General features: G+C 50.6%; 2 protein-coding genes and 1 long non-coding RNA gene across 12 annotated transcripts in view; 1 reads left to right on the forward strand and 2 right to left on the reverse strand.

Annotated features, from left to right (window-relative positions):
- GNAS (GNAS complex locus) overlaps positions 1–3,051 on the reverse strand; it is a 66,253-nt gene extending 63,202 nt beyond the window's left edge. Inside the window, exon 1 of the mRNA XM_061437044.1 lies at positions 2,969–3,051. Coding sequence (XP_061293028.1) covers positions 2,969–3,011 — 43 coding nt within the window. The 5' untranslated portion in view covers positions 3,012–3,051. The remainder of the gene's footprint in view (positions 1–2,968) is intronic.
- LOC133259478 (neuroendocrine secretory protein 55) overlaps positions 1–3,736 on the reverse strand; it is a 56,408-nt gene extending 52,672 nt beyond the window's left edge. Inside the window, exon 1 of the mRNA XM_061437048.1 lies at positions 2,969–3,736. Coding sequence (XP_061293032.1) covers positions 3,011–3,736 — 726 coding nt within the window. The 3' untranslated portion in view covers positions 2,969–3,010. The remainder of the gene's footprint in view (positions 1–2,968) is intronic.
- Positions 1–23,005, forward strand: part of LOC133259480 (uncharacterized) — a 30,317-nt gene extending 7,312 nt beyond the window's left edge. For 3 of the 10 annotated variants that reach the window (XR_009740417.1, XR_009740412.1, XR_009740414.1), the window contains 5 exons: positions 5,429–5,562; positions 20,014–20,111; positions 20,687–20,843; positions 20,936–21,131; positions 21,689–23,005. This is a non-coding gene — a long non-coding RNA (uncharacterized LOC133259480). Of the gene's footprint in view, positions 1–5,428; positions 5,563–8,114; positions 8,303–20,013; positions 20,112–20,686; positions 20,844–20,935; positions 21,441–21,688 lie in introns of those variants that run through there. The other 7 variants (XR_009740413.1, XR_009740415.1, XR_009740418.1 and 4 more) reach the window with 7 other exon arrangements.
- Positions 23,006–27,917: the final 4,912 nt, after the last annotated feature.

Consider the following 27,917-nt stretch of genomic DNA (forward strand, 5'->3'; position numbering starts at 1 on the left):
AACCTCAGAAATAAACCTGCATCAGATTGTTGACACCACATAGTATTTGAACACTGATGCATGATTTTCCAACTCAAGTTCACTTAAAAGAACACTTTTGTCCAAGAAAAAGCACATTTTTATTAAGCAAATGATTAATGTAGCAAAACAAAAAATCCTGAATATTGGAGCAGACCATTTAACCAGCTTTATTTTACTAGTTTTCCCTTCCTCTTCCTTTCTTCCTCTCCAGTTGAAACCTAGTAACTGGCTGGTAATTCACCCCTGTGGTCAACTCTAAGGGCTGCTTTTTGGGAGCCAATTTCCTAAATTGCAAGGGCAAATAAGGCCATTCAAATGCTAATACCTCAGTGCTGCAGGGCAAGACAAAGGGCTAGTTGGGAGACGAGAGAGTGGGGAATGCTTGGAGAACTTGCCAGAAACGCTTCTGGCAGAGAAAGGCAGCTAAACACTAGTGCCGTAGGTAGAAAGAGGGCTTTTTGAATCCTGTGTGTAGCAAAAGCCCCTCTCCGTGGGGTGGGGGTCCTCCTCACAGGGGTTTGGTATGTTCCTCAGGTGTTCTGTATGTTCCTAATGACTCTTCCACCCTGGAATCAGGATGGAAGGAGGGAGGGGGTGGGGGAAGGGAACTGAGTGGGGGGAGGGTAACAGGTTTTCTCAATCAGGTAGTTCATGGAGGAATGTCTGAAAGATGGCCCACAGTGCGTTCCTGGAAGGGGGGACCCAGCCGCCCCAACTAACCTGGTAAAATGCCTACAGTTAAGAAAGTCACCCTCTCCCGCGCAGGCTTCTGTTTAAAAAACAGCCCGAGACTGGGGTGACAGGTGTGGGCGTTGCACTGAAGACTTTTTTTTCAACTTTTATATGCTAAAGCAACATGTTTCTCTAATGGAAAACCCAGCTCTGCAGGAAAACAGTTCCCCTAGACTCCAACCTGGGAGGGCAGCCCCCACACTGAAAAGCCAAGGGCATCCTGACCGCAGCCGCCTATTCACCAGAGACCTTTTACTGGGTGAGCTCAGGCTTCCAAGACAAAAACAGAGAAAAAGCCAGCACGTCCAATGCCTCCAATAGGAACACTGCGCCGCCGTTTTTACACTAAGTAGAAACGTTAGCTTTGGGGACCCCCATTTCACCTAGGTAGTTTAATGCTTTCAAGCCAAAGACAGGGCATGCCGGACCCCCAAGTCCTAGGCAGCCTCCAGACTTCTGGACACTTACCCCGCTGCCCAAGGAAGCCCCCTCGCCGCTGTTTACTAGGTAAGATCAAGGCAGCATCCAAGAGCTATTAGTCAGCGCCGCAGCCCACCAGAGCTAAGTTTTGGGGCTGCGCGACGCCTTCCCCCGGGCGGAGACCTGGAAGGAAGACCCCTTAAGATATGTTCTGAATATACGCCGAAACCTTATTTTAGGAGTCTAAGAACCCGACCCGCCTTTTCAAGTTTCCAAACGCCTCACTTTCCCCCCAAATTCTTCTCATCTGAATAGCTCAAACCGGCACCAAACGAGACGAACGCGCACCAAGAAAAAGATCAATTTCCAAATCGGGGGAGGTTTTGTAAATACATTTTCACTAACCAGTCTCTCCCCCCAGGATTGGCGAGAAAGGCACACTTTACGCACCGAAGATGCGTTACCGGATTGCGGCCGCTTCCGTGCTCCAGCTTTGCCTTCAGGTTACAGATTCCAAACTTAGCCCCACCCAAGCCAAAAATGGCCGGTACGTGCCGCCTGCCCTCCCCTCCCTGAGGCTGCCGTAGCCTCTGGCCCTTTCCTTCTCTCAACTAACTGCCCAGGGACTTGCGGCGGCTCCTACACCTTTCCCCAGCTCGGCGGGTGCTGCGCTCTTCGGAATGCGCTCTTTGGCTATGCGCTCTTTACGGGTGCGTTGTGGGGTTCCCTGATGATAGGCGCGACTCCGTCTCCAGCCTGTTCCTTGTTCCGCTTTACCTTTCGGCTCGTGACCACCTCGCTGACTTTTTAGCTACTATCTAACATCCCCAGGCAGCTGCGCAAAAAGCCCGGGACCTCTCCAGCCAAGATGTATCCAGCGTCGCCATCAGACCAGCTGCGCCAAAAGGTTGGCGATACCGCGACACGACTGTGTCCGTGCCCCCAACCCTGGTAGCCCGTCGGGCACCTCCTGAGACTCCCGTACCTCCTCTGCTTGCCCTCCAAGCACAGGTGATTCGTGGGAAACCGCCGGCTGGCTCGGAGAGGTCGGCTACGAGGCGCACAGGCAGGTGCGCACGCTCTTTGCAGCGGTCTCTGGCCCCGCGAGCGCCCGGGGACGGGCTGTGGCGGCCAGGACTGGCGCACAGCCGCGAGGGGCACTGGCGCTGAGGTCCCGCGGCTCCAAATTGGCAGCAACGGGTCCTGGGCTCCAGGCTCCAAGTGCTTTAATCGCCGCGCGCGAGAGAGACTTTCCGGGAGCAGGCAACTCTCCGGAGTTCTCACCCAATCCCTGCCTGATTACTTTTCGCACATTGCAACAGTGTCGCTACAGCGCAGCGGCCCTGCTTTCCGAAAGTTGGCGCGAGCACTTCCGAACCACGTTTTTGGCACCCGCCATGGCCAACTGGTTTGAGACTAGTTTCTCTAGGAGGGAAAAATGCACGTAAAATAAGTGACTTACCCGTGCCTTCTGGGTGTGCAGCTCGAAACCTGGGGTGCGCCCGGGATTCAGTCGCGCGTCCTGGACACCAGCTCGGAGACCTCTGGCTGTTTCCAGAGGGGCGCAAAGACGCCCCACCGTCCAACAAGCGTTTAGCCACCTGGGCGCCCACCGGCACCCTGGGGGAGGTCTGGGGAGCCCTTCCCAGTTGGCCCTGTGCCCCTGCCCCTCCCGGGCTGGCTCACTGAGCCCGCTCTCTTCCCGCTTTCCCTCTAACCTGCCTTTCCTCCCTCCCTTCCTCCCGCCGGTCCTGCACCGACCCCAGACTCGCCAGTTTAACGGTGGGCAACCAACCTGGGTCAAAGAACACAAGGAGAATCCGGGGCGCGTCTTCCATTAGTGACGCCGGATGGGGATTGCCCCCCTTTTGGAAGGGGACTCTGGGGATGGGTCGCGGCGGGTGGGCTTCTTGGGCTTGCAGCGGTGCTGCTGCTGCTTCTCCTCCTCCTTGGGCTCCTCTGACTCTTCGGGGTCCCTCGGATCCTTGTCCTCGGGCTCCTCCCCTTGTCTGGGGCTCTCAGACTCCTGAGTACTGGGCGGCGCACGACTCGGGGAGGCGTCGGGGCTCCGCAGCCTCAGGGCGCTGAGACGCTCGGTGAGAGACTGGTGGAAGGTGGGGCGCTTGGGCACCACGGGGCCCGGCTCGTCCTCGGGCTCGGTCTCCGGCTCAGTGGTGGGGGCGGTGTCAGACTCGGTCTCGAATTCGGTCTCGGACTCGATTTCAGACTCGGACTCGGTCTCGGATTCGTAGTCGAACTCTTCTTCCTGGTACTCTGGGCACTCGGGAAGGGAGGGCTCGAAATCTGTGTCCTCGTGGTCAGATTCAGGGGGCTCGGGGAATACCTGGGCTGCAGAGCGGTGGTGGGCGTTCAGGAAGGTCCGGCGCTGGGCAGCCGCGCGCTGCTGGGCGCGGGTGCTGGAGGTGGCAAGGGCGCGGAGGAGCGCGATGGAGCAGGAGAGCCAGAGGAGCGCGGTGGCTGCCCGGCGGCCTATGGGTGGGCACAGATCGTTGTAATTGTGGCGAGCTCGGCGCCCTAGCTGAGGTCGGGATCTACGATCCATCCTCACGCACACTCGGCGAATCCGACCCACCCTCTGGCTCTGCAGAGAGCAGCTCCGAAGCGCATCGGCCGCTAGAGCCGAAAAAGGTGCCCCTCGCGAGGGAAGAAGCTGGGTCCGGCGGTCCCAGCCCCACCTCGGCTCGAGGGGAAAAAGGGAAGCACCTACCTTCCTGACCACTCAACTTTCTAAAGCTCCGCACCTCTGCTTGCCTCTCTGGGCATAAAGAAGGGATGGGAAAAGGGGTGGGAAAGTCCGTCTCCTCCGGGGCCCCTCTCTCTAAGTCTTAGACTCTGCAGCCTAAGACTCCGGAGAGGTGTCTCCGCTGGTCCTCTCGCCTGGGAGAGGAAAGAGGAGACTGAGGCGAAGACAGACGGGGCTGAGAGGTTCTGCAAAGTTGCGCGCCCGGACTTCTGCCGGGCATGTGCAGTAGGGAGGCGGGGGCGGGTCCCCGCGCGTTGCGCGGTGGCGCGGAGCCTCGGCTCAGACCCTAGTGGACCGGCAGGTGGCAGGAGGGAACCTTGTTTGAAAGGTTTTGGACGACGCGAGCGGCGGGGGGACCAGGCGGGTGCCATGGAGCAAGCGAGCCAGCGAGCCAGCGAGCCACAGGTTAGAGTGTGTGCGCAGCGGGGCATGGGTTCTCCATGGTGTCCGGACCCCTCCCCAGCTTCTCCAGGGTTATTGATAAATTGAACAAAGCCTGAAGCAGCTAAAAAATTTGCCGATATTCTGTCTTCTGGAGGAATGAGCGTCTGTACGTCACTATTAACTATCCAGTCCAGGGCATTTTCCAAGGGCTTAATATTATAGTTGGAAAAGGGTAATCTCAGGCAATCATTAATCGTGAGACACCTTTGGCAGATCTGGTCTAGAAACTGTAATTTGAGACGTTTCCAGATCCTTCCCCAATGCGGTCTGAAGCGACTAATTAATTACGGAATGGTTAGATAAGCATCTTCGCTAAGAAGGACGCCCACAGACAGACGAGGTGATGGTTTACACGTCCCCAAACCCGTTGGTGGGCCACCCTGAGCTCTAGCGCAGAACGAGGGCTGAAAGTCTCTCTTTGCCCAGAACATCCCTCAAGGAAGATCTGTGCTGATGGTTCAGTACGTGCAAACCAGTTCGCCGACCCTGGAGGGCGCTGCAGGGCGTTCGGCTATCAAGGAAACCGCAGGGTACCGTTCACAGCTCTTTTCATAAACAGGTTTTCAACAAAGTGCAGTCATTCAACAAATATTGAATGCCTAGCTCTTGCCAACCTCTGTTCTAGGTGCTGAAGGTGGTAGAGTAGGAAGAAGAGGAAAGGAAAGGCAATCTCATATTAAGGAGAGAATCTTTAGGACTAATCTTATGTTAATCAGAGCATTAAACCACTCAGGACTCACTCCTTACCCATCAGCATTGTTTGATTCAGTATGCATTCTACAATATGAGAAAATTTATTGGGTCAACCAGAGTATTAGGGCTACGGGACAGCTAGACCCCCTAGGTCATATCGTTGAACCCCAAAGGAGATGAGACCATCTCTTGGCCCTGGAAAATCAAACGAGGTCCATGTTCTCCTGGAGGGGGTCCCTGGAGTGGTCCTTGCTTAGGAAAGGGTAGTACTTTGGAAGCTCAGGGGTTCCAGTTGCAACTTGACTGCTGCTTCTGCCCACCTTATTCAGATACAGAGCATCCCTTTTGCCCTAGTGACAGGTCCACCCGTGGTACAACTCAGCAAAACCATCTTCCTCAAGTCTGCAAGTACCAACAAGCTTCCAAGTGGCACAGGTGGTTTTTCTTGTCTTTGAGTCAACGTGGCAGAGACTTCAAGAGTCCATGAGGTAATTCTTCTTCTTTTCTTTCTTTCTTTATGGCTCTGCTGGGTCTTTATTCCTGCACTTGGACTTTCTCTAGTTGTGGGAAGCGGGGGCTACTCTTTGTTATGGTGCTTGGGCGTCTCATTGAGGTGACTTCTGTTGCTCAGTGGTTGTAGCACACAGGCTTAGTTCCTCCATGCCACGTGGGATCTTCCCAAACCAGGGACTGAACCCGTGTCCCCTACATTGGCAGGCGGATTCTTAACCACGGGACCATCAGGGTGGTCCCTCCTCTATGAGGTGATTCTGCTTTACCTTTTGTGGTAGTCCACAGTAGAGTGCCCTGCATCCACAGTGGTTCCTCAGCATGGTGGGGCACACACCCCTTTCCTTCCATGTTCGCCTTAGAGCTGTGAAGCCCAGAGTTAAGACCTTAGTGAGATCCTAGCCACTGTTTTGGACATGTGAAGGTTTTATATCTGCGTCTTGGCTGTGAATGGTCTTGAATGTTCCTGACCTGGCTTCTCAGCAGTGCCTGTCTTGTGTCTTGAGTTCATTGAGTTCATTTGTAGCATTAAAATACTGATCAGTCTAATAAAGTGGAATCGATTTGCAAACCTCGTCAAAGGGCACATGTCTGCATTCTTGTCGTGCTCTCTTCCTCCTCCTTGGTCCAGAGCGACCGAAAGGGGTTTACTGTCACAGATGCCTGGATCTGTGACATATGGATGTTATTACAGGACAGGGGACAGGGTCCTTTGGAGCTATAGATCTCAAATCCTGATCTCTCAGCCCCACCCTGAGACATTTCCAAAGGTTCTGCTCACGTTGACCCATCTGCTTTCTTTCTTTCAATCAGTGCAGCCCCCCTGACAGTGAGTGGAACATAAAGACATCACTCAAGTGGTTCTCAGGGCACATTGGGAAAAAATCAGGCAGATGTGGGTGCTGCTGAATGCCCTTTCAATGGAGACAAATGCCAGCTGTCAGCAATGAGGGGGATTATGATTCTTTAGTGGACATAAGAAAGTACTTCGTTTTGCAGGAGTGCTTTCTGCCTGTAATGGAGATGGCAGCTCAGAGCTGATCCACTAATACAGATACACGAGATTGCCTGCATTATTAAAAAATGTGCATTACATAATACATAGTTTTGGACTACAGTCTGCATTAGAAATGCACTTTCTTTGCAAGATGCATTTTAATCAACAAACGAACATTTAACAAAGCACCGCATTTAGAGCCCCAATCATGTATAGTTACAGGTACGTTTCTGGCGTTCATTTGACACGGGCTCCGAGAGCAGGAGGACCACACTAAAATACTGTTCCATCTCGCACTTAGTGCCGAGGCCAAGCAAATGGCTCCGTGCAGAAAACGCTCTTTAAAATGCATTACGTGTATGACTTTAAAAGTGCTTGCTGCAGGATGAATTTCAAAAAGGAGCAAGTGGTGATGAACGACCTCGGGTTGTTACCAGGCTAAGGAGCGAGGGGCTGTCTGTCTGTGGTAAATAAAGTGTGGATGTATGTCACCTGCGGGGCTCGGCCGGAGGGTGGCCCCTGAGCCCATGGGATAGGGAAGTGCCGTTCCCAGTTCATTCTGAAGAGTATTGTCTCCAGCCCTTTACAGGATCATCCTGGGGAAGAGGCACTAAGATGTCTTTTATGTGGCTTGGGAGGGTAGAATTAGAACCTACAGAACATAGTTCCAGCAGGCTATGTCAGCTCAGCCCAAGGAAGAGTATTCAAACAATTAGGACTGTGAAATGCAACGGCTGTCAGGAGGTGGTTGGCTCTTTGTCAGGAGCAGCATTAAATCAAAAGACAGAGGACCACATATTGGAGATGTTTTCCCCAGGACTCCTGAGCCGGGTGGATTAGAACCCCACGCTCACTGAGTTCTTTTCAAGTCAGAATCTGATTTCATGAAAGGGGTCTGGAGGCCCTGGGAGAGGAGCTGAGGGCTCTATCAATGGACGTGTTCTTCCAACTCGGCTTCTATTTCAGAGGCATATGAAAGTGCAGGTGGCTCAATGGCAGGAAGGAATGTCTGGGTGGCAGTTTTAGGACACAAGCAAACAGGTGTTAACTGGGAAGCCTCAGCCAGTGGTGGGTGGGCCTTTTGTAACCAAGGTGGGACTCTGTGGCTCTCTGCTCCACAACTCACTGGCAGAGAAATTAGCCGTCTGTCTATTCATTATATTGGGCCTCTTTGCCTCCCTGCCCTGAGCTGTCTCAGAAATTAAAAATGAAATTAGCTGTATAGCAATTGCACATTGAGTCACTTCTATGACCAGGACAGTCTTCCAGGCCTGTGGGGAGATGGAGGTGATTGAGAGGGGACCAAGCCCTGCCATTTGACAACATGCACGTCAGTGGGAAACGCCCCCAATTATTAGAGAGTGGATTGCCAACAGGTGGCAAATCCTCAATCCTTCCCAGATGGGCAAACCAGGGAGGGAAGCCAGCGGGCAGTGGTTATGTCAGGGAGTGTCCATCTGGTGGGTTTCTGCAGGAGGTGGGGTCTTCCCTCGTCTGACTTTGAGGCTTTCTTTTCTTTTCTTTTGTTTGGAGCCCATTAGAAGGCTTTCAACCCACGTGCCTACTGTGTGCAAAGCCCTGCTCTGGTACCTCTGGGGAGACAGATGACTCACAGGAATTCTCAGAAGGCTTGCTGGGGCATTGTCACAGGTCCCCTCAACACCAGTACATTTTCCAAGATGAGACGGAAGATAAAAGATCGGTTCTGCTCCTCCAGGCAAGTGGGTACAATCACTCTTGAACATATTTTTTGGACAATCATTCGAAAAGGTTATTTTTGAAGATGGAGAGCTTTTCAAACTTTCCTTTGGGTAGAAATGAATTCAGGGAGTTTGAAGTGCTACTCGCCCCTGACTGTGGCAATCAGCCAGAAGGCTCAACCCCTCCAGCCCTGGGAATTTGGCGTCAGCCCTCCTGCCTGCCCCCTACAGAGGTCTGGGTTTGTCTCGCTTCTCTGGGCACCATGTAACTTACTCAAGCAGTACCGGCATTGATTGGCTCTCACCAGTAGAAAGGGCCACAGGGCCAGGCCCCTGATTTTGTGATTTTGGGAGCACTCCCATCCAGAGCAGAAGCAGACAACAGGAGGAAGTCATCATCTTTTTGACCTGGCTGGCTTCTGTTGTTGGGATTGCGATTCTCTATTGTGTGTCCCCGTGCAGCGCTGCTGGTGTTGTCCTCTCACGAGTGGCCTTCGTTCGCCTTAGCTTTGTGCTCTCTCGAGGTTCTCCCACCAACCCTGCATCCACCCGCCTGCCCACCTGCTCCTGTCATGGGCGGAGCAATTTCTAGGCTACTGATCGAACAGAAAGTGTCTGGAAGGCCCTTCCCCCAGGCAGGGTGTAAGCTTGGGTGGCCAGGGCCTCCTGAGGCGGGACGCCTCCCTTTCTCTGTCTTGACTCTGGCTCTTAGCTTTCGTGTGGTGTGGTCCCAGGTTCACATTGGACTCTGGCTCTCTGCCTACTCTGTCCTGGAGAAATGAGGACTGGGCTCGGTCACCTGCCCTGCCCCAGCCTGCCTGGTGCTTTTCCATGGCCAGCGCTGCCCACGGCCCAGGTGATGTAGTGTGAGCTGCACCCTTTGCCCTCCGTGGCAGCCCCTCGTGGGGATGGTGGGCGGTGGGTGAAAGCGCTACTGATGGCAGAGGACGCTCAGCCGTCAGGAGTGTCCTCGGCACGCCGCTTTGCTTTTGTTCAGCTCACCCTGACTCCCACCTTGTCCCCTGGCCACTGGCATTAACAGAGAGCCTCCACGTTGTTTTTCTCTGCTCTGCTGAGGGTCTGACTCACCTCTCCAGGCTTGGTCCTGGCTGGGGGCGGGGTGAGGCAGTGGCGCGCCAGAGGGAGGGAGAGAGTCTGCTGGTGTCATGGTTCAGGCTGGCGCTCGGAGCCATCATTTGAGCCCAAGCTCTTCAAGATGTGATTAGACCAATTTTACACGCCTAGTCACTGAGGCTTGGGTAGATTGGGACTGTTTCTATATGGGCAAAGTGAAGTGGAGAATTGAGGCAATTATCTTCAGGCAAATGACGCTGGGCTCTGTAATCAGTCTGTTCTGATAACTAGGGAATCAGCCTCATTCATGGTGGTGGTGCTTGAGTTGAGGAGGATTCTAAGGTATTTGTTTGTTATTTGCACTTGGCTTTGTTTTTCCCCAAGGCAGTCAGGGGAGGGCCATCCTACTGACACAGATGCGAGTGTCTGTAGGCTGTGGGACCTGTCAGCCAGGCAGGGGTGGCAGGTGCTCTGGACCTGCCACCCCTATGAGCCACCCTATGAGCAGGTCCCCGGCCTGCTGGGGTCCGCCCTCTGCTTCCTGCTTCTGGTGGATACCTGCCTCCCCTTCTTCCCTTGTGCCTGCTCGTCCTGAGATGTTGGGCCAGAGGATGGACAAGGTCACTTCCAGGGCCAGGATTATACAGGTCTCAGCAGGCCCACAGTTAGACACGAACTGCTGGGGTTAATGAAAATGTCCCAGAACTGGAAGAATGAGAGAGCAGGTCTTCTTAGATCAGAAGTGAAAGCTCACTCTTGACTGGTGATGACTTCTGGACCCTCTCACTTCCATCTGTTTTTTGTTTTGGGGTTTTTTTTTTTTTTGAGGGGGAAGCCTAAAATCATTGTAAATTGGGAGGTTTTCCCTTTGCTGGTCTAGAAATTTCTTCCTGAAAGAGCTGACATTTCCCTCCCAGCTCTTCACTGGTGAGAGAAGGAAAAACAAGACTTGTTTTCCAAATGGCTGAGTTTGATTGGTTTGTGGCAAGTGAGGACTTGGAGAATTCCTAATTACTTTCTGGAACAATCTGTGCAGCTGGGAAGTTGAGGGCTGCGTGGGGCCTTCTGGATGCCAGGCAGGTGGGCCAGGGCCCCTGACTAAAGAACTTGGAAAATTCTCTGGCGCCCGGTGCCAGCACCTCTGCCACCCCATCCTCACACTCAGAGAGAACAAGATGAATCTAATGAATTTCAAATTGTGATTTGGACAGCCTAGGAATGAGGAGGTAGGGCTTGAGATGACCCTAGGGAAACACACAGGAATTCAAAAGGGTTTTTTTTAGATTGCCAAGAAATCTTCATCTTTGTCACTTTGAAATTTTCTGGTATTGCTTGGTTTGGTTTAGTCGCTAAGTCGTGTCCGACTCTTGCGACCTCATGGACCGTGTAGCCTGCCAGGCTCCTCTGTCCATGGATTCTCCAGGCAAGAATACTTAGAAACTCTAAAATGTCCTGTTCCAAATTGAGACAAGAAGGTTTTGAAAACTATCACTCTGTCTTCAGACTACGGGGACAGTAGTGGGGCCCGTGTATTATTCTATTGGTAACGAATTTGATTCTGCTGTATTAAGTTGTGGTGTCTTTTCCCAGTGTTTTAGTTGGTTTATAGCCTTAACAATCATCATTTCATACTATAGTTCAGGATCTTCTGGGACAAGAATCTTCTGTGTGCTCTCAGAATCCTCTGATTGTTTTGCCCATTTATTTCTCTATAGAATTCAAGAATCATTCTTACCAAATTCTGTAATGACCTTGGTGATGCCTTGACTGGATTTTGAGTCAATCTATAAATTAAGTTGGGAAATAGCGTTGTTAAGCCTTCAGCCAGAAGTTTGGTCTCTTCTTCGTTTGAGTTTCTATTTCATACATTAAGGATTTGTGTTTTCTTTATATAATTCTAATATATCCTTTGTGGAGTTTGATATATGAATATGTATCAAGTATTTCCCAAGCATTTGATATGTTTGTTGCTATTGTGAGCAGAATCTGCTTTATCATTATATTCAGGCTGTTGATTATTGTTTATAGAAATGGTATTGATTTTTGTGCATCTTTCTCTTGTTTTGCTCCCTTTACAATTGCTTGGTTTATGAGGCATCCAGGAGCTGCTCCAGCAAACGCTGAGAGGTGGATGTGGGAAGGTTTGTAGAAGAGAATCCCGTACATAGGAGAGAGTCCTGCTAAGTCACTGGTTGCCAGATGCCAACGCACAGTGGAGTGAGAGAAATCAAGATGATGTCGTGGGGTTTCCGTCAGGTTAAGCGTATTCCGGGAAGGGGCTGTCCTTGAGATGGAGGCTGCAGAAGCTTCCTACCTTTCGGTATTTCAGTGTCATTTCTTTTTGGGTGACAATTGATAGCAACTTGGGGCTTTTTGTTGGAAGATATTAGAGGACTTTTTAGAAGTTTATTTAAAATTTGGTTTTTATTTAGTTTTTTAAATGACAGCATATTAAAAAAAAAACCTCGTTGGCAACCTAGGTTGGCATTCCATAGTAATTTGAACATTTTAGCGTTTTCTGAAATGTCAAAATCAGGAACTTCCAACTCATGTTCTTTTGGACTTCACAGTTCTGTGTTATTTGGTAATTCTGGGCTTTCTTCTTAATTTAAAAATAAATTTTGGTTTATCCTTTTGTCTTCTTCTAGTTAGTCTTGTCATGTAGTTAGATTCATGTTTTTATTTCTTCCTTCCTCTTTTCCTGGCTTCTTCACCCTTCCTTTGTGTGTTGGCATGTTCCTGAGACTATGTGAGAGACAGGAGTCATTGCTCCTTTTCTAGAGGAGATGGGTGCAGTGGGGCATCCTCACTGTGCTTCTTTGTTTAAAGGGATTTTCTCAATGTCTTTTGTCTGAAGCTACTTAGGTGGGTTTTAAAAGGAAACAGGGACTTCCCTGGTGGTCTAGCGGTTAAGACTCTGAGCTTCCAATGCATCCCTGTTCAGGGGATTAAGAGCCCACATGCCGTGTGGCATGACCAAAAGTGTACAAAAATAATAATAAAATAAAAGGAAATAAGATGGTATCCTGTGAGAGGAACTCAACAGAAAGGCTAGGATGAGAGACAAGAAGCTGTATTGGGAACAGCTGGGGCTGGAGATACATCTTGCCTCCTGCTTCATAGCTAACCAGTGGCACTACCTGTCCCATCTTCTGCCTCCACAGTTGCAAAATAAGGTCCTTCTAGGGTCCAAAGAAACCTACCCTCCAGAGTTGTGAAGGTGATGAAATGAGGAAAGGAATTAGCAAGCGAACTGGTATTGAGCTGCTGAAATGATAGCTTAATTGACTGCAGCTCAGTTGGTGGTGGTGGTCAAGGTCAAGAAGCCAAGAAGGCGATTGTGCTTCCCCCAGAGAGGCAAGAAGAACCTAATGTAAAGTTGGGGCAGCCAGTCAAGTTGGGTCTTGTGTCTTAGTGGCCTCTTATGTACTGTATCTTTATCCATTCATCTCTTGAAGGAAACTTAGATTGCTTCCATGTCTTGGCTATTGTAAATAGTGTAACATGTATCTTTCCGAATTGGACTTCTTGTCTTTTCCTGATGTATGGCCAGGAGTGGGATTGCTGGGTCATATGGTGACTCTGTTTTCAGTGTTTTGAGGACACTTCATACTGTTATCCATAAGTGGCTGCATCAATGCACATTCCCACCAGCAGTGCAGTAGGAGGGTTCCCTTTTCTCCACATCCTCTCCGCATTTGTCATTTGTAGACTCTTTGGTGTGAGATGGTACTTCATTGTAGTTTTGTTTTGCATTGTCCTAACAGTGATGTTCAGAGAAGGCAATGGCACCCCACTCCAGTACTCTTGCCTGGAAAATCCCATGGCCGGAGGAGCCTGGTGGGCTGCAGTCCATGGGGTCACGAAGAGTCGGGCATGACTAAGCGACTTCACTTTCTCTTTTCACTTTCATGCATTGGAGAAGGAAATGGCAACCCACTCCAGTGTTCTTGCCTGGAGAATCCCAGGGACGGGGGAGCCTGGTGGGCTGCCGTCTATGGGGTCACACAGAGTCGGACACGACTGAAGAGACTTAGCAGCAACAGTGATATTGGGTATCTTTTCATGTGCCTTGAGAGATGAAATCTTAGCTCCTTGGCAGTACAGGTTGGGAGACTTGAGGCTCAGAGGTGGGACCTGCTTGGAATGGCAAAGCCATCTCTTAGATGAGAACTTTTGTGATTCAGGTTTAGTTTATTGTTCATTCCGACAAGTGAGGCATCTTCCCTGAGACGTAGACTGTAAGCTGAGGGCTCGGATGTCAGCCCCTTGATATCAGATCTACTTTCTGTGAGCATCCAAATGGACAGTTCCCAGCTTCGCATTCTTTTCTTGATCACTGTAGAACTGACATTCTGCCGGCTTTTTGTTAAAGAAAGAGCAGAGCAGGAACTGACCAGAAGTGGTTTGGAAGCTAGAAATAGAACTATACCTGCCCTTAGTAATCAAGCCTGGCAGAGTCCACCCAGCAGCCAGGAAAGGCTTGGGCAAGGTTAAAGTGAAGATAATTTGGTGACACTTATTTCTGCCGGTGGTTCAAAAATTCACCCAACTCCAAAAGCACCTGTTAACTACTTAAAGCTTGTCCCCCAAATATGGAAGTTAGGAACAAGAAAGACAAGTCAGTTTTCTCAAGATGTCTGCTTCATGAAACCTGTGACATAGCAGCAGCTCCTCTCTGGCATTACTTTGAGATATTTAATGTTTAATTACAAGTAGAATATATGAACTAGTACATTACATAAGAAGTTTAAAATACTAACTAGAGCTAAAGGCCAAAGTCTGCCTTAATAACCCTCAACTTGTGACTGTCTCCATAACCCACCTCTCGAATGCCCCTGAGGTTACCAACTTCACATACTGGCCAGTTTCCACAGAAAAATTGCTTTAAAAAAAACAATGGAAGTAATGTCTATGCCACTTTGTGGCTTTTCACTTGGCCCTGTATCTTGGAGACCCTTGGCTGGGTCACGGAAGCTGCCTGGCTCTTAGATTGTCAGTCATCATCTCTGTCTGAAGAGAACATGCTGATAGTTCCACCCCACCCCCACCCCCGACCCCATGCACTTGGTCCCTGTTAGAAGACCATCGCCCCTGTCCTTTCAATCTGCTCCTATGTATGTGTTCACAGGGGCTTCTCTAGGGTTGCGACTGCTGAGGTAGATCTAACTGTCTACCTGGGTCACAGGTAGACACGGGGCCTTGGCTCAGCCGCCCTTCAATACAAGGCCACCAGTTTGATCCCCAGCAGCACATGTGACTCCACTCTCCACACCACCCTGTTCTTCGGGCTTGGAAAGCCCAGACCTCCCCAGGGTGGGAGTGAGGGCTTAGGGCTGGGTCTGTGGGGTCGTGACCTGGCCTTCATTATTCTTGTCTCTAATGGATCAAGAAAAAACACTGAATTTCAGTGAAGTTTATTTCAGAGTCTGCCACGAAGACAGAGGGTAGAAAAACCTCAATAAAAGATCTGAGAAGAGAGAGGCCGTGTATTCTGCGGTCAGGGCCACTTTTAGTTCTTCTTGAAGGTAACTGAGCTCCTGTAGAAATAGCACTGTTCACTCCGCTACCACGTGGCAGCTGATAGTTTTGAACCCAGGCGGTAGACCTCTTTTCCTAATCCTGGATCTGGACAGTTTAAGTTCGGAATGGCCGCAATTTAAACAATGCTCTTCGGCCTTTTGAATCTCTGTCCTCCCCCTGCTCCTACCCAGCCACTCATTGCAGGCATAGACAAGTTCGTCATGGAGCACAACTAGGGTGACTGTGTCGCTGTCATCCAAATGGGACATACTTGAGTGTGGAAGGCAGTGCTAATGAGGAGAAGGGTGCTGAGATGACAGGTGACCCCTGGCTTTCCCTTAATAGTATTAATAATGTGGCACTAAAATGCATAAGGGAGGTAATACAATTAATAATATAATTACTTTTAACCATGTTTAAAAGAAGTCATTCCCATCTCAAAGTATTTTTCAAATAGGCTTGTGTGTGATGAGAGAGGGTCTGTGGTTGAGAGCACTTGTGGAGTTGGGTGAACTGCCTGCATGAAGAGTAATGTGCTTGTCTGTTTCTTTCTGAAGTCACTATGGAAACTTGGGGCAAAGAGCAAACTCAGGAGAGAAAAACGGGAGCTTTCCAAGAGGTTCCTTGGGGCTCCTGACCAAGAGCTGAGCCCTGTTGTTGAGGGCTTCCTTCAGCAGCAGCTTTGGTGGGCGGTGGGCTCTGTGCTGGCAGAGCTGTGGAAATGCTCCAAAGCACAGGACGGGGAGCCGAGGAGGCTCAGTCCAGCCAGGTAGCTGCCTATTGTGTGGAATGGCCACTTCTAAGCAGATAACGTAGTCAGAACTTTCTGAGCTCAGTAGCAGCTTAGAAATTAGAGAAGCTTTTGCAGTCTCTTAGAAGTGTCGAGATCATTTGTGCTCAAACTTGTTGCTCTTGTAGCTTCATGATTTTGCCATATTGCCACACTCTAGCCATGGAATGGTTTTCTTTAGGTTCACTTGCTTTCTTTACATAAATGAGTTTGGTTTTAAAGGACAGTTATACCACCATCACTTAGCTCCTGGCTGAGTGTTTCTTAAATACATATATAATATGCCAAGATCATTGCATAGCTCTTAAAACAGATAGCGGTGGTCCTCGTCTCTGGAAATCAGCCCAGACGCTGCCTACATCCAGTCCAGCACCCTCCTTTCCCTGATAGATACTCATGTGGAACCCAGAGGGGTTATGAAGACAGGTGGTCTTCCTGTATCCCTCACCATCAAAGGGGACAGGTTAGATTTGACGCCAGAACCAGGGAAGGCCTCTCCTGGTGGACATGTGGTAAGAAGAGTTCTCCCACACTGCAGCGCCCTGTGGAGTCTCACCGGGACCCAGTGGCTGGGGCGGGTCTGCTTTCAGTGACACTTGCCTTCTCGTAATACATCGACAGACGCAGTTGTCTTGCTCTGCTTTTACCATGACATTTGCTGTCACTTCACATACTTCAGTTCCGTTTGCAGACACAGCCAAGAATGAGGCTTAACAGGGGGCTTCACCCCATGCCCTTGGCCTCAGCAGAGCTGCCTCACAAGCAGCGCCCCGGGCCTGGGAGGGCTGTGGCTGCCCTTCTCACTCAGGGGTTTAGTGGGGGAGCGGGTCTTCCATTGCGCTTTCTGTTTTTGACCGACTGCCAGAAAATGCCAGGAAAGAGAGCCTGTGCCTGAAAGGCCGTATTCAGACATAGTGAAGTTCAAAAGCAAGCAGTCTATGCATGATAAAGGCGAAGTGCTGTACATGAGCAGCACATGGTCAACCCAGATCAACTCGCGTGACATCTTCACTGCCTCCATGAGAAGGTGGGCAGGGGAACAGGGGGTCCAGTTGATCAGGTTACCGCCTGTGCTTTCTTGGGTCAGCTGGAGGGTTACAAGGCTCATTGTGGTATTTTTAAACACTGAATTTAAAAGGTATGCGCCAGTGGAATGGGACATCTGACACCAATCCAGGGCACGCGAGGAGGGGACCCGATGTTCCGTCACCTGCCAGGCCTCACTCCCTTCTCTGCCAGAGAGTACCAGCACACACTAGGCCCTCAGCAAACTTCTGTTGAATACTTTTTTGACGTGTATATTTTTAAACTTGTTATGGAAGTTTCCAAGTGCCCCGAGGCAGAGAGGGTGCCAGGGCCCCAGCACGTCTGCATGGCCATCAGCCCCACTGCCCTGCTTCCCTCGATTGCCTCTACCTTTTCTCTGAGTGGACTTTAAAGGATCTCAATTCCAGAAATCATCTCATTTCACCCCTACTCTTTTTGAGTTCTTTTGGGGGCTGTTGAGGCCACCCTCTTCCTCCATTCCCCGGGGGTGAGCATGTCAGGTCATGAACCTGCTTTCCCTTCTTCTTCCCCACAAGATGTGTAACCACGGCACAGACCGAGGGGACCTGGCCTGAGGAGCAGACCTCACTCCTGCGAGCCCGAGTCTCCCAAAGCCACCACCCAACATCTGAGTTCCCTCTTAAAGGCCCCCAGTTGCTCACTGGAAATGTCCTCTGTTTCGCCAGCGAAGTGGACGCATTTCCAGTGAGCAGGCAGGTTGCAGCTGTGGTCTTTCCAAAAGAATGCACACATGGAGCCTACGGGGCCCAAATCAGCGTGATGTCAGTTGTCACCGTCCGTGTGGAAAGATTTTGCCCCCGCCAGCTGCCGGGCCCCCTTGTGCTCTATTAATCCCAGGGCCATGGGGCCCGTCCGGGTCGGCAGCCAGGCAGAGGGACAGCTGTGGTGGATACCGCACCACACTCCAGGCATGTGCTCTGTGTCCCGGGCACACAGATGGCGCAGAGGCCCCCAGCCTGCGCCTGTCTTCTCCTTGTAGGGTCGGGAATGGGCTGGGCTGACAATACCCTTGACACAGGAGCCAAGTTAAGAGCTGTGAGATGGGGTGGAGGGCTTGGCCACCGCGTTCCAGGTCAGCTGACGTTTATTGGAAGCGGTGGCATGTGCCGGCCAGTGAGGCCCTGTATTCCAACAGCTGGGGGCACTGGGCTTTTATGTGCCAAGGCTGCACAGATATTTTTAATGTCCCAGGACACACGGAAGCCCAGTCATGGCAGGGTAGAGGGGCAGCAGGGTTTGGAGGCCGCCGCCTCACCATGGCCAGATATGGTCAGGAGAGCAGGGCAGGATTAGGTCTGGGAAGCAGCCCAGCATGTGAAGAGGTAGCGAGAAGGTCATGTGAGTGAGCTAAACGTCCTGGCAAGCGGAGGAGGGGCAGGTGAGGACTCTGAGCGGGTGCTGGGGACAGGGTACGGCCCACAAGGGACAGGTCTGGAGGTGGGAGGTCAGCAGGACCCAACCCCCAGCTCAGAGGGGAGTGGGGATACAGCTTTGGTTCAGGCCCTGGTTTTGGCTGTAGAACAGACCTGAGCACCTGCCTCAGCGCCCCACCAGTGCCCCCTGGGCAGCTGTTCCTCTGCCTAGGACCTTTCTCCCTTCCCGCACAGGCCCCGAAGTGCCACCGCTGTTATTAACAGCAGAAATTCATCTGTGGATGCCCACCACCCCAGAGGGGAGCTGGACGCTGCCCCCAGGCCTGAACCCACCCAGGATGTGTTTCATCCGCACAGATTTTTTTAAAGTCTGACTTCTGTTCGTCGCGAACGTTTCGATCATAGGAGATTTTCCCAAAAGCTTTGGAGATTTGACTTTTCTGGGCCTAAGGGGGCCTTTGGGTGTCTGGGGCCCACTGTCCACAGGCCCTGAAGCTGAGGGGCGGCCGCCCCCTGTCGGTGAGCCACAGACCCGCCACCACCTGGCCCCATCAGTCAAGGCTGAGCAGGCCTGGCCTCTGTAGGCATCTGCACTTGCCTCCTGCAGTAAAGTGGAGCTATTATTATCTCGGGAGGAATGAGGGCCATCAGAATTAGCCTCTGAGCGGCTGCCCAGGGCCTCCTTGACTTTGCCTTGACATTGGGCCAGGAGACCTGGGCTCATGGACCTGCCTGGAGTGGCCTGGCCTGGCGAGGAGGCAGTGGAAGAAGGGGGCAGTGAGCCCTCCCTGGGCCTTTGCTGAGCCCATGGGGCCAGCAAGGTGGCCTGGTTTTCTCCAGTGGCCGCTTAGCAGTCTGAACAGACTCCACAGGGCCAGGGTAGTGACCACAGCTACACCAACATCTGTGCAGCTCTGGGCCTCTCAGCTGTGGTTAGGAAGGCACCAAGGAGGCTGGGGCAAGGCTGAAGTCTGGGTGTGGCTCAAGGCACAGGGGAGGGAGAGGAGGAGGGCGCTGTGCTGGAGGGGGTCTCTTGGGGCCTTCAGGGCCTTGGCTGTGGGCAGCTCTCGAGTAATTCCTATTCCTGTGCAGAATTTACTCCTGGTCCTCTGTGGTTCCGACTTCACTATTGCTTGTCCAGGCCCCTGGGAAGAGCCACGGCAGCTGTGACTACTGCTAGGCCTTCAGGGACACCTTCCTGGGGGATTGGGAGGTCCTCTTTCCTTGAGGAGCTTGGCCTAGGGAAGCTCTCCTCCTGCCTTGTTTGTTCCCCTCTGATGAGTCTTTTCTCTGGTGGCTCAGCGGGTATAAGAATCTGCCTGCAATGCAGAAGACACGGGTTCAATCCCTGAGTCGGGAAGATCCCCTGGAGGAGGAAATGGCTACCCACTCCAGTATTCTTGCCTGAAAAATCCCATGGACAGAGGAGCCTGGCGGGCTCCAGTCCATGGGTGTCCCAGAGTCGGACACAAGTGAGCACACGCAACGAGCGGGGCCTTCTCCGTCCCAGGAGAATACGTTCATTCGTTCAATCTTCACAGTAGTCTCAGAGGGAAGCTGAGGCACAGAGAGGTCAAATAACTTTCCTGAGGCCACACAGGAGGAAAGTGGGGGAGCCCAGATTTGAACTCAGGTGGTGGGTCAGGCTGGAGCTGGGGTGGCTTCCAGAAGCCAGTGTCTGGGAGGCTTTCCCTCTGAGACCTTCTGTGGACTGTGTAGTAGAGGGTCTCTGCTGCTTCTGGGCCCTTCCTCAGCTCTTGGGGCTCAGTCTTTCCTGAGCTGGTTCCTTGGGGCCTGGAGCCCACATGGTGGGGAGGGTACCCCGCTGGCCTTACGGACACCAGCAGTGCCTCCCCTCCTCTGGCCCCCTTTGAGGAGGCCGCTCATCCTCATCTTCCAAACAGGGTGATACAGATTTTCCCGGGTTTTCTGACCAGTGAGGAAAGTGATCCTAGAGAGAGATCAGTACGAGCACCACCTCTAGTCCCAATGGGAACAGCAGGTACCTGGGGGTTAGCTGGGTGGGGGGCGGGGTGGGTGGGTGCCTGGTGCAGTGTGTCCATTATGATGGGGGCTCCTGGACACCCCCATGATCTCGCTGGAGCCCCACCCATAGTACTGATCTCTGGGTGATTGACCTTGCCAGGGTTACAGCCTTGGCACAAAGTGCCCCAGGCCTAACAGGTGGTGCCGCTTTCTTAGGAGACTCTCCAAGGTAGGTTCCTAGGCCCACCCACACTCTCCCACCCTGGACACTTCTTGGACCTGCTCTGGACCTGTGGCCCTGTGGTCTCAGGTAGGTGACGTGACCCATGTGGGTTTCCTTGTCTGCATGATGGTTGGGTGACGACGCATCATGGGTTCCACCAGCTTTTTCCCTCCCATTGTGAAGGAGGCCACGCCATACAGCTCCCCACCCCACCCCTGCTCTATAGCATCAGCAGGGCCTCACGACTCTGACTCCTTTCTCTGGCCAAGTAGAAGGATAAGGCCCGCAGGAGTTAACTTCACACAGGTGATCTGTCTGAGATCATGTTGGAGGCCTGGGAGAGCTCCACTCGGCCCATTTCATTACAGCCTGCTCGCGTTCACCTGAGAAAGGGGCCCGTTTTCAAAATCATGGCTACTTCTCTAAATCAGCAGACAGCAGCCTGAAGATCACCCGTAAATGTCTGCTGCACTGAGGGCTGTTTTGGCTAATGGAAAAAGGACACCAAGTTGAAGATCCATCCAGGTGTGACCTTGGGGGCTGTGGGCATGTTGTGGTGTGTGAGGGGGCTGCTTATCGTGTTAACCTTTTGCCCCCTTATCTCTCTCTCCCCCAAGCCTTTCTGCTTTCAGTGTCCTTGGAGCCATCAGCAGCTGTGTCCCCCACAAAGCCCTGACACTACTCTGTGTGGTACTACTGAGCCTCCTTAATGTCCCTCCTTGCTGTGAAATCTTAGTGCTTCAGCCTCTTCTTGATGGGTATCTCACCTTGCCCTTGAAGGAGAGCTTTGCTCAGAAAATAGAGTCCTGGGAGGTAAGGTGTGGTCTTCACCCTCCAATAGAACCCACCTATACTTAAGGGTCTCCATGTTGCAGGGTCTGCAGATATCAGTTAGACTGGGGTCCTGTCTGGGCCAGCAACGGGCCTCTTAGAAATACCTTATCACAGCTGACCTTAGGTTCACGACTGGGCTTCTCTAAGAGGCTTGATTAATTCATGGTGCCCCGTCACCCATAGCCACCCCGAGACACGAGGATTTACTGTACCAGTTTATTGCCAAGCTGTATTAGTTGATAAGCAGGAAACTCCAGACCATCTGTTTAAAAATAAAAAGTTAACAGCAGCACAGCCCTAGAGCTCACACTTTGTACTGCTGCATAGTAAACGAGCCCACTGGGTGCAGTGACCTTGGCTGAGGTGGCCACGGGCTTGTCCTCCACCCCTCTCACCCGGGGCGCCAGATTTGTGGAGGACAGAGCACCACCACACACCCCCTGCCACCCTGCCACAGCCAGCATCACTCGTCCTGGCTGCTCCCAGGCCCCTCGTCCAGGTCTGGCTGCGTTTGAGGGTTTCTAACTCTTCTTTAGACCCCAGAGACTGTTCCCAGCAGGATGTCCATCCCATCAGCTCAGAGTCCTCATGGTCAGTCTCATGGACCTGTCACGGAGGCCAGCCTGCAGGGCAGGACACAGGAGCACAGGCCGAAGAGGGCTTCCTGTGACTGCTAAGGACAAGCCTTTTGCTTGGCGCCTGGGTGAGCTGCCAGCCCCATTTTCATTTGCAGCTTTTGTTGGATTCTGGGCAGGGTCTCTGTCCATCACCATGGCACTGGGTGGTAGGGTGGGGGTTGGGCATGGCCATGGCCCTCTCTCTGGGGCCCCCTGTGCAGGACGACATTGTTAACACCACCCGTCATTCAGACCAAGGCAGTGCCAGAACCTTCGCAGAAAAGCCTTTGGAAGTGAAATGTTGAGGCCACGGCAGAGCCACGGTCAAGTTCTTCTGCTTCCCATGGTGCCCTGAGCCTGCTGCCAAGCCCACGTTCAAAGGCTGTTTCTTCAAAGTTAATGGTGCCGCCTTTGAGCTGGGAAGGGAAGCGGGCAGTTGGGAGGCCCGTTTCCATGTGCATGTTTGAAGGGGTGGTAGGGGTTCTTTGGTTTATGATGGTGTGAAAACTTGGGCTGGGGAGAGGGGTCCATGTCCACCTGGGCACTACCTGGCCCCACGTGGGCAGGGCTGGGAAGGGGCGTCAGGCACCGCCTTGTGGAAAGTGACCATGAAGGACCCTTCCGGAGGGCCCCCCCCAATCCTGTTGTGCTTGGTTCAGAGGGTTGGGCGGAGGCTTTCCTGAAGGGTCTGAGAGAGCAGCACCCACAGGCTGTGTACTCAGGAGCTAGGACGTGGGGGGTTGGATGAGGGGAAGGCCAGCCCGGCCTGGCCGCGTGTCTGCCTGCTTCCCTGATGGAGGCCCGACCTGGTCAACTGCCCTGTGGCGGCCAGTGAGCATCAAGATGAAAACCCAAGAGCGCAGGCCCCTGACCCCAGCCTTGGCCTTGAGCACCCACAGCTCCCTATTCTCCTCACATTCTTTAGCCTGCAGCTGTCGGCCGGTCTGCACCTGCCTGTGCACCCGCTTTTGGGGTCTTTCTCCCTCACCCCAACTGGACCCCTGGCCTGGCCAGCCCTCCCCACCCTTGGGAAGCCTCTCTCACCGTCCAGCCCTCCTTGGACATCACATCCCTTTCGTCTGATCTCTCTGGGGAAGCCTATTTGCTGTCCATGGCTTCTAGTTCTGGATGAGCACCCAGGGGATGGCCAGAGCTGCTGTGCCGACTGAATGGCCCTCCAGCTTCTTTCTCCACACGTGGCACTCAGTAGGTGCCTAATAAACCTGTTTAGAATGAGTAGATGGGTCTCTTTCTCTTTGTTCGTTGTGCATGGAGCGCAGCTCCACACATGGGAGCCCTGCAAGACCGCGTGCACACAGATCCTGGTCTGCCCTCCCGCAGGCGCTCCTGACTCGTGGAGCCTAACACTACATCCCAGAGCACACTTAGAGCAGAGTAGGCATTGAGGTGATGGTTGGATGAGGGGATGGGTGGGCAGATGAATGGAGGCACAGAACACAGACTCAGACACTTGAGGATGTGCAAGAGGCAGCGAAGTTGAAAAGTGCAGAGTGGCCTCCCAACAGCTGATGGGACGCTCTGGGCAGGGGCGGGAGGTGTGGGGGTGAGCGGTGGCCCAGGATGCAGCGATCTGAGCAGAGGCAGGAGGAGGACACCCTGTTCCCAGTATAGTAGATTAATTCCTCTGAGAAACTGACCGCTCCCCACCCCCCCACCCAATCACAACAGCAATTAGAGTTGATGTACAATTCCTGGGGCCCAGTGCCCATTCACAAACCTTGCTGGGTGTGGCCTGGCTCCACAGGCTGGGAAGGGGAGCTGAGGAGGAACTGTAGGAACAGTGCCAGGCCTCCAGTCACCTCATGTTGGGGGTTTGCCTGGGAGATGGCTGTCCCTCTTCTGCTCCAGCAGTTAATACCAACCAGGCTCAAGTGCCCCCACAGCAGGGTACCAGGCAGAAAGGCACTTGGGTGGACAGGACAGGGAGACCAGAGGTTCTGGGGCAGGTCAAGAGTAAGACTGAAGATAAGCCTCATTAGAAACTGATAAATTCTGCAGAAAAGTGAAGCAGCCTAAAAGAAACAAGAAAACAAGGTATGCAGAAACAAAATGAAAAGAAAACCTATAGACCAAGACAAAATATTTGCAAATGAGGCAACTGACAAGAGCTTAAATTCCAAATATACAGCTCAGGCAACTCAATATCATAAAAACAAAAACCCAATCAAAAAATGGGCAAAAGCCCTAAATCAGCATTTCTTCCAAATGTCTGTATGGAACACTTACTCCATACAGATGGTCAATAGGCACATGAAAAGATGCTTCACATGGCTAATTCTGGAGAATGCGAATCAACTACAGTGAAGTAACACCTCCCACGGGTCAAAATGGCCACCATTGAAAAGTCTACAAACAATAAATGCTGGATAGTGTGGAGAAAGGGGAAATGTTCTCCTGTTGGTGGGAATGTAAGTTGGTGCAGCCACTATGGAGAACAGGATGGAAGTTCCTTAGAAAACCAGAAATAGAGCTACCATATGACCCTGAAATCCTACACGTGAGCATATATCCAGAGAAAAACATGATCCAAAAGGATACATGCACCCCAATGTTTGTAGCAGCACTACTTACAATAGCCAAGACATGGGAGTATCCTAAATGACCACCAACAGGTGAACAGATAAGGAAGATGTGGTACATGTGGAGTATTAGCCATATAAAGGAATGAAATAATACCATTTACAGCAACATGGATGGACCTAGAGAGATCTTATTAAGTGAAGTCAGGAAAAGACAAATGTTATCACTTACATATGGAATCTAAAAAGAAGTGATACAGATGGGCTTATTTATAAACCGGAAACAGACTCAAAGATGTAGAAAAAAAATTAATGGTTACCAAAGGGGATGGGTAGGGGAAGGGACAAAAGGAGGTTGGGATTAATATATACACTAGTGGTAAAGAATCCACCTGCAATGCAGGAGCTGTAGGTTCTATCACTGGGTCGAGAAGATCTCCAGGAGAAAGGAATGGCTACCCACTCCAGTATACTTGCCTGGAGAATCCCAGGGACAGGAGCCTGGTGGCCTACAGTCCATGGGGTCGCAAAGAGTTGGACATGACTGAAGTGACTTAGCATGCATGCATGTATAAAATAATCAACGAGGACCCACCGTATAGCACAGGGAACTCTACTCAAAACTATGAAATAACCTATATGGGAAAAGAATCTGAAAAGAAAGGATATATGTATAACTGAATCGCTTGGCTGTACCCTTGAAACTAAAACAACATTGTAAGTCAACTATACTACAATATAATATAAAATGTTTTTTAAAAAGCAAAAAAATGCACTCCAACGTTCACAGCAGCATCATTTACAATAACTAAGACACAGAAGCAACCTAAATGTCCACTGACAGATGAACAGATAAAGACGTGGTACATGTATATAATGGAATATTTTTGAACCATAAAGATGAAATAATGCCATCTGCAGCACCATAGATGGATTGTCATATTAACTGAAGAAAGACAACTATCACATGATATCATATGCGAGATGTAAAAAAAAAAGACAGAATTACAGAACAGAAACAAATTCCCAGACATAGAAAAGCATAGAAAACAAACTTAGGGTTACCAAAGGGGATAGTGGGACTGGGGGCAGGGGAGAAATAGGAGTTTGGAATTAACATATACACAGTAGTATACAAAAATAGGTAAACAGCAAGGACTCTAGAGCACAGGGAACTATACTCACTATCTTGTAATAACCTATAAGGGAAAGGAATCTGAAAAATGTATAATTTACAATGTAGTGCTAGTTTCAAGTGTACAGCAAAGTAATTCATATATACATGAATTAACAAATTTAAAAAGTTTTTTTAAATATCACAAAAAAACACCCAATCAAAAAATGGGCAGAAGACTTAAATAGTTCTTCCAAATATGGTCTATATAGACCACATTGTCCATACACATAACCAAGAGACACATGAAAAGATGCTCCACTTTGCTAATTATTGGAGAAATGCAAATCAAAGCTACAATGAGGTATCGCTTCACACTGATTAGAATGGCCATCATCAAAAAGCCTACAAATAATAAATGCTGGAGAGTATAGAGAAAAGGGAACCCTCCTACACTGTTGGTGGGAATATAAACTGATGCAGCCGCTGTGGAGGACAGTATGGAGGTTCCTTAAAAAACTAAAAGAGCTACAAGGGAAAGGCTACCCACTCCAGTGTTCTTGCCTGGAGAATTCCATGGCGAGAGGAGCCTCCAAAGAGTCAGACACGACTGAGCAACTAACACAACACGCATATGACCCTGCAGTCCCACACCTGAGCGTATATCCGGAGAAAAACATTATCCAAAAGGATACATGCACCCTAATGTTTGTAGCAGTACTACTTACAATAGCTAAGACATGGGAGTATCCTAAATGTCCACTAACAGATGAACAGATAAGGAAGATGAGGTACATGTGTACAGTGGAGTATTAGCCATAAAAAGGAATGAAATAATACCATTTACAGCAAATGGATGGACCTAGAGATGATCATACTAACTGAAGTCAGAAAAAGACAAATGTTTATCACTTACATGTGGAATCTAAAAAGAAATGATACAAATGGACTTATTTACAAACCAGAAACAGACTCAAAGACCTACGTAGGCCTACTCAAAGACCAAACCAAAAAAATTTATGGATACCAAAGGGGATGGGTAGGGGAAGGGACAAAAGGAGGTTGGGATTAATATATATATACTAGAGGGATTGGGGGCAGGAGGAGAAGGGGACGACAGAGGATGAGATGGCTGGATGGCATCACCGACTCGATGGACGTGAGTTTGAGTGAACTCCAGGAGTTCGTGGTGGACAGGGAGGCCTGGCGTGCTGCGATTCATGGGGTTGCAAAGAGTCGAACACGACTGAGCGACTGAACTGAACTGAAGTGGTAAAGAATCCACCTGCAATGCAGGAGCTGTAGGTTTGATCACTGGGTTGAGAAGATCTCCTGAAGGAAGGCATGGCTACCTACTCCAGTGTTCTTGCCTGGAGAATCCCATGGACAGAGGAGCTTGGTGGGCTAGACAGTCCACGGGGTCAAAAAAGTCAGACATGACTGAAGTAACTTAGCATGCAGGCGTATATAAAACAGATAATCAACAAGGACCTATTGTATAGCACAGGGAGCGCTACTCTGAAATAACCTGTATGGGAGAAGAATCTGAAAAAGAATGGATATATGTGTAACTGAATCGCTTTGCTGTACACCTGAAACTAAAACAACATTGTAAATCAGCTATATTGTTGGGGTTTAGTTGCTAAGTCATGTCCAACTCTTCTGCAACCTCAGGAACTGTAAGCCTTTCAGGCTCCTCTCTCCAAGGGCTTTCCCAGGCAAGAATAGTGGAGTGGGTTACCATTTCCTGCTCCAAAATAAACTGAAAGTGAAGGTGTTAGTTGCTCAGTCATGTCTGACTCTTTGTGACCCCATGGACTGTAGCCTGCCAGGCTCCTCTGTCCATGGGATTCTCCAGGCAAGCATACTGAGTGGGTAGCCATGCCCTCCTCCAGAGGATCTTTCTGATCCAGGGATCGAACCCGGGTCTCCTGCACTGTAGGCGGATTCTTTAGCATCTAAGCCACCAGGGAATTTCAAAATAAACTATACTACAATATAAATTTTTTTAAGTGAAAAAAACAAAAAAAACCCCATGCACTCCAATGTTCAAAGCACCATAGTTCACAATAGCTCAGACGTGGAGGCAACCTAAATGTCCACTGACAGATGAATGGATATAGAAGATATATTGCATATTTATATATATATGTGTGTGTGTGTATATATATATAATGGAATACTTTTAAGCCATAAAAAATGAAATAATGTCACTTGCAGTAACACAGATGTACCTACGGATTATCATATTAAGTGAAAAAAGTCAGACAACTATCATATGATATCATACATGGAATCTAAAAAAAGGATTGAAATGAAATTATTTACAGAGCAGAAATAGACTCACAGCCATAGAAAAAAAAACTGACAGTTACCAAAGGGGGTAGCGGGGCTGGGGGTGGGGGGTAAACAGGAGTTTAGAATTAACATATACACACTTTTGTTGTTCAGTCGCTCAGTCATGTCCCACTCTTTCAAACCCATGGACGGCAGC

This window comes from Bos javanicus, chromosome 13 (assembly GCF_032452875.1).
Source record: "Bos javanicus breed banteng chromosome 13, ARS-OSU_banteng_1.0, whole genome shotgun sequence".
In the NCBI taxonomy this organism is placed as follows: Eukaryota; Metazoa; Chordata; class Mammalia; order Artiodactyla; family Bovidae; genus Bos; species Bos javanicus.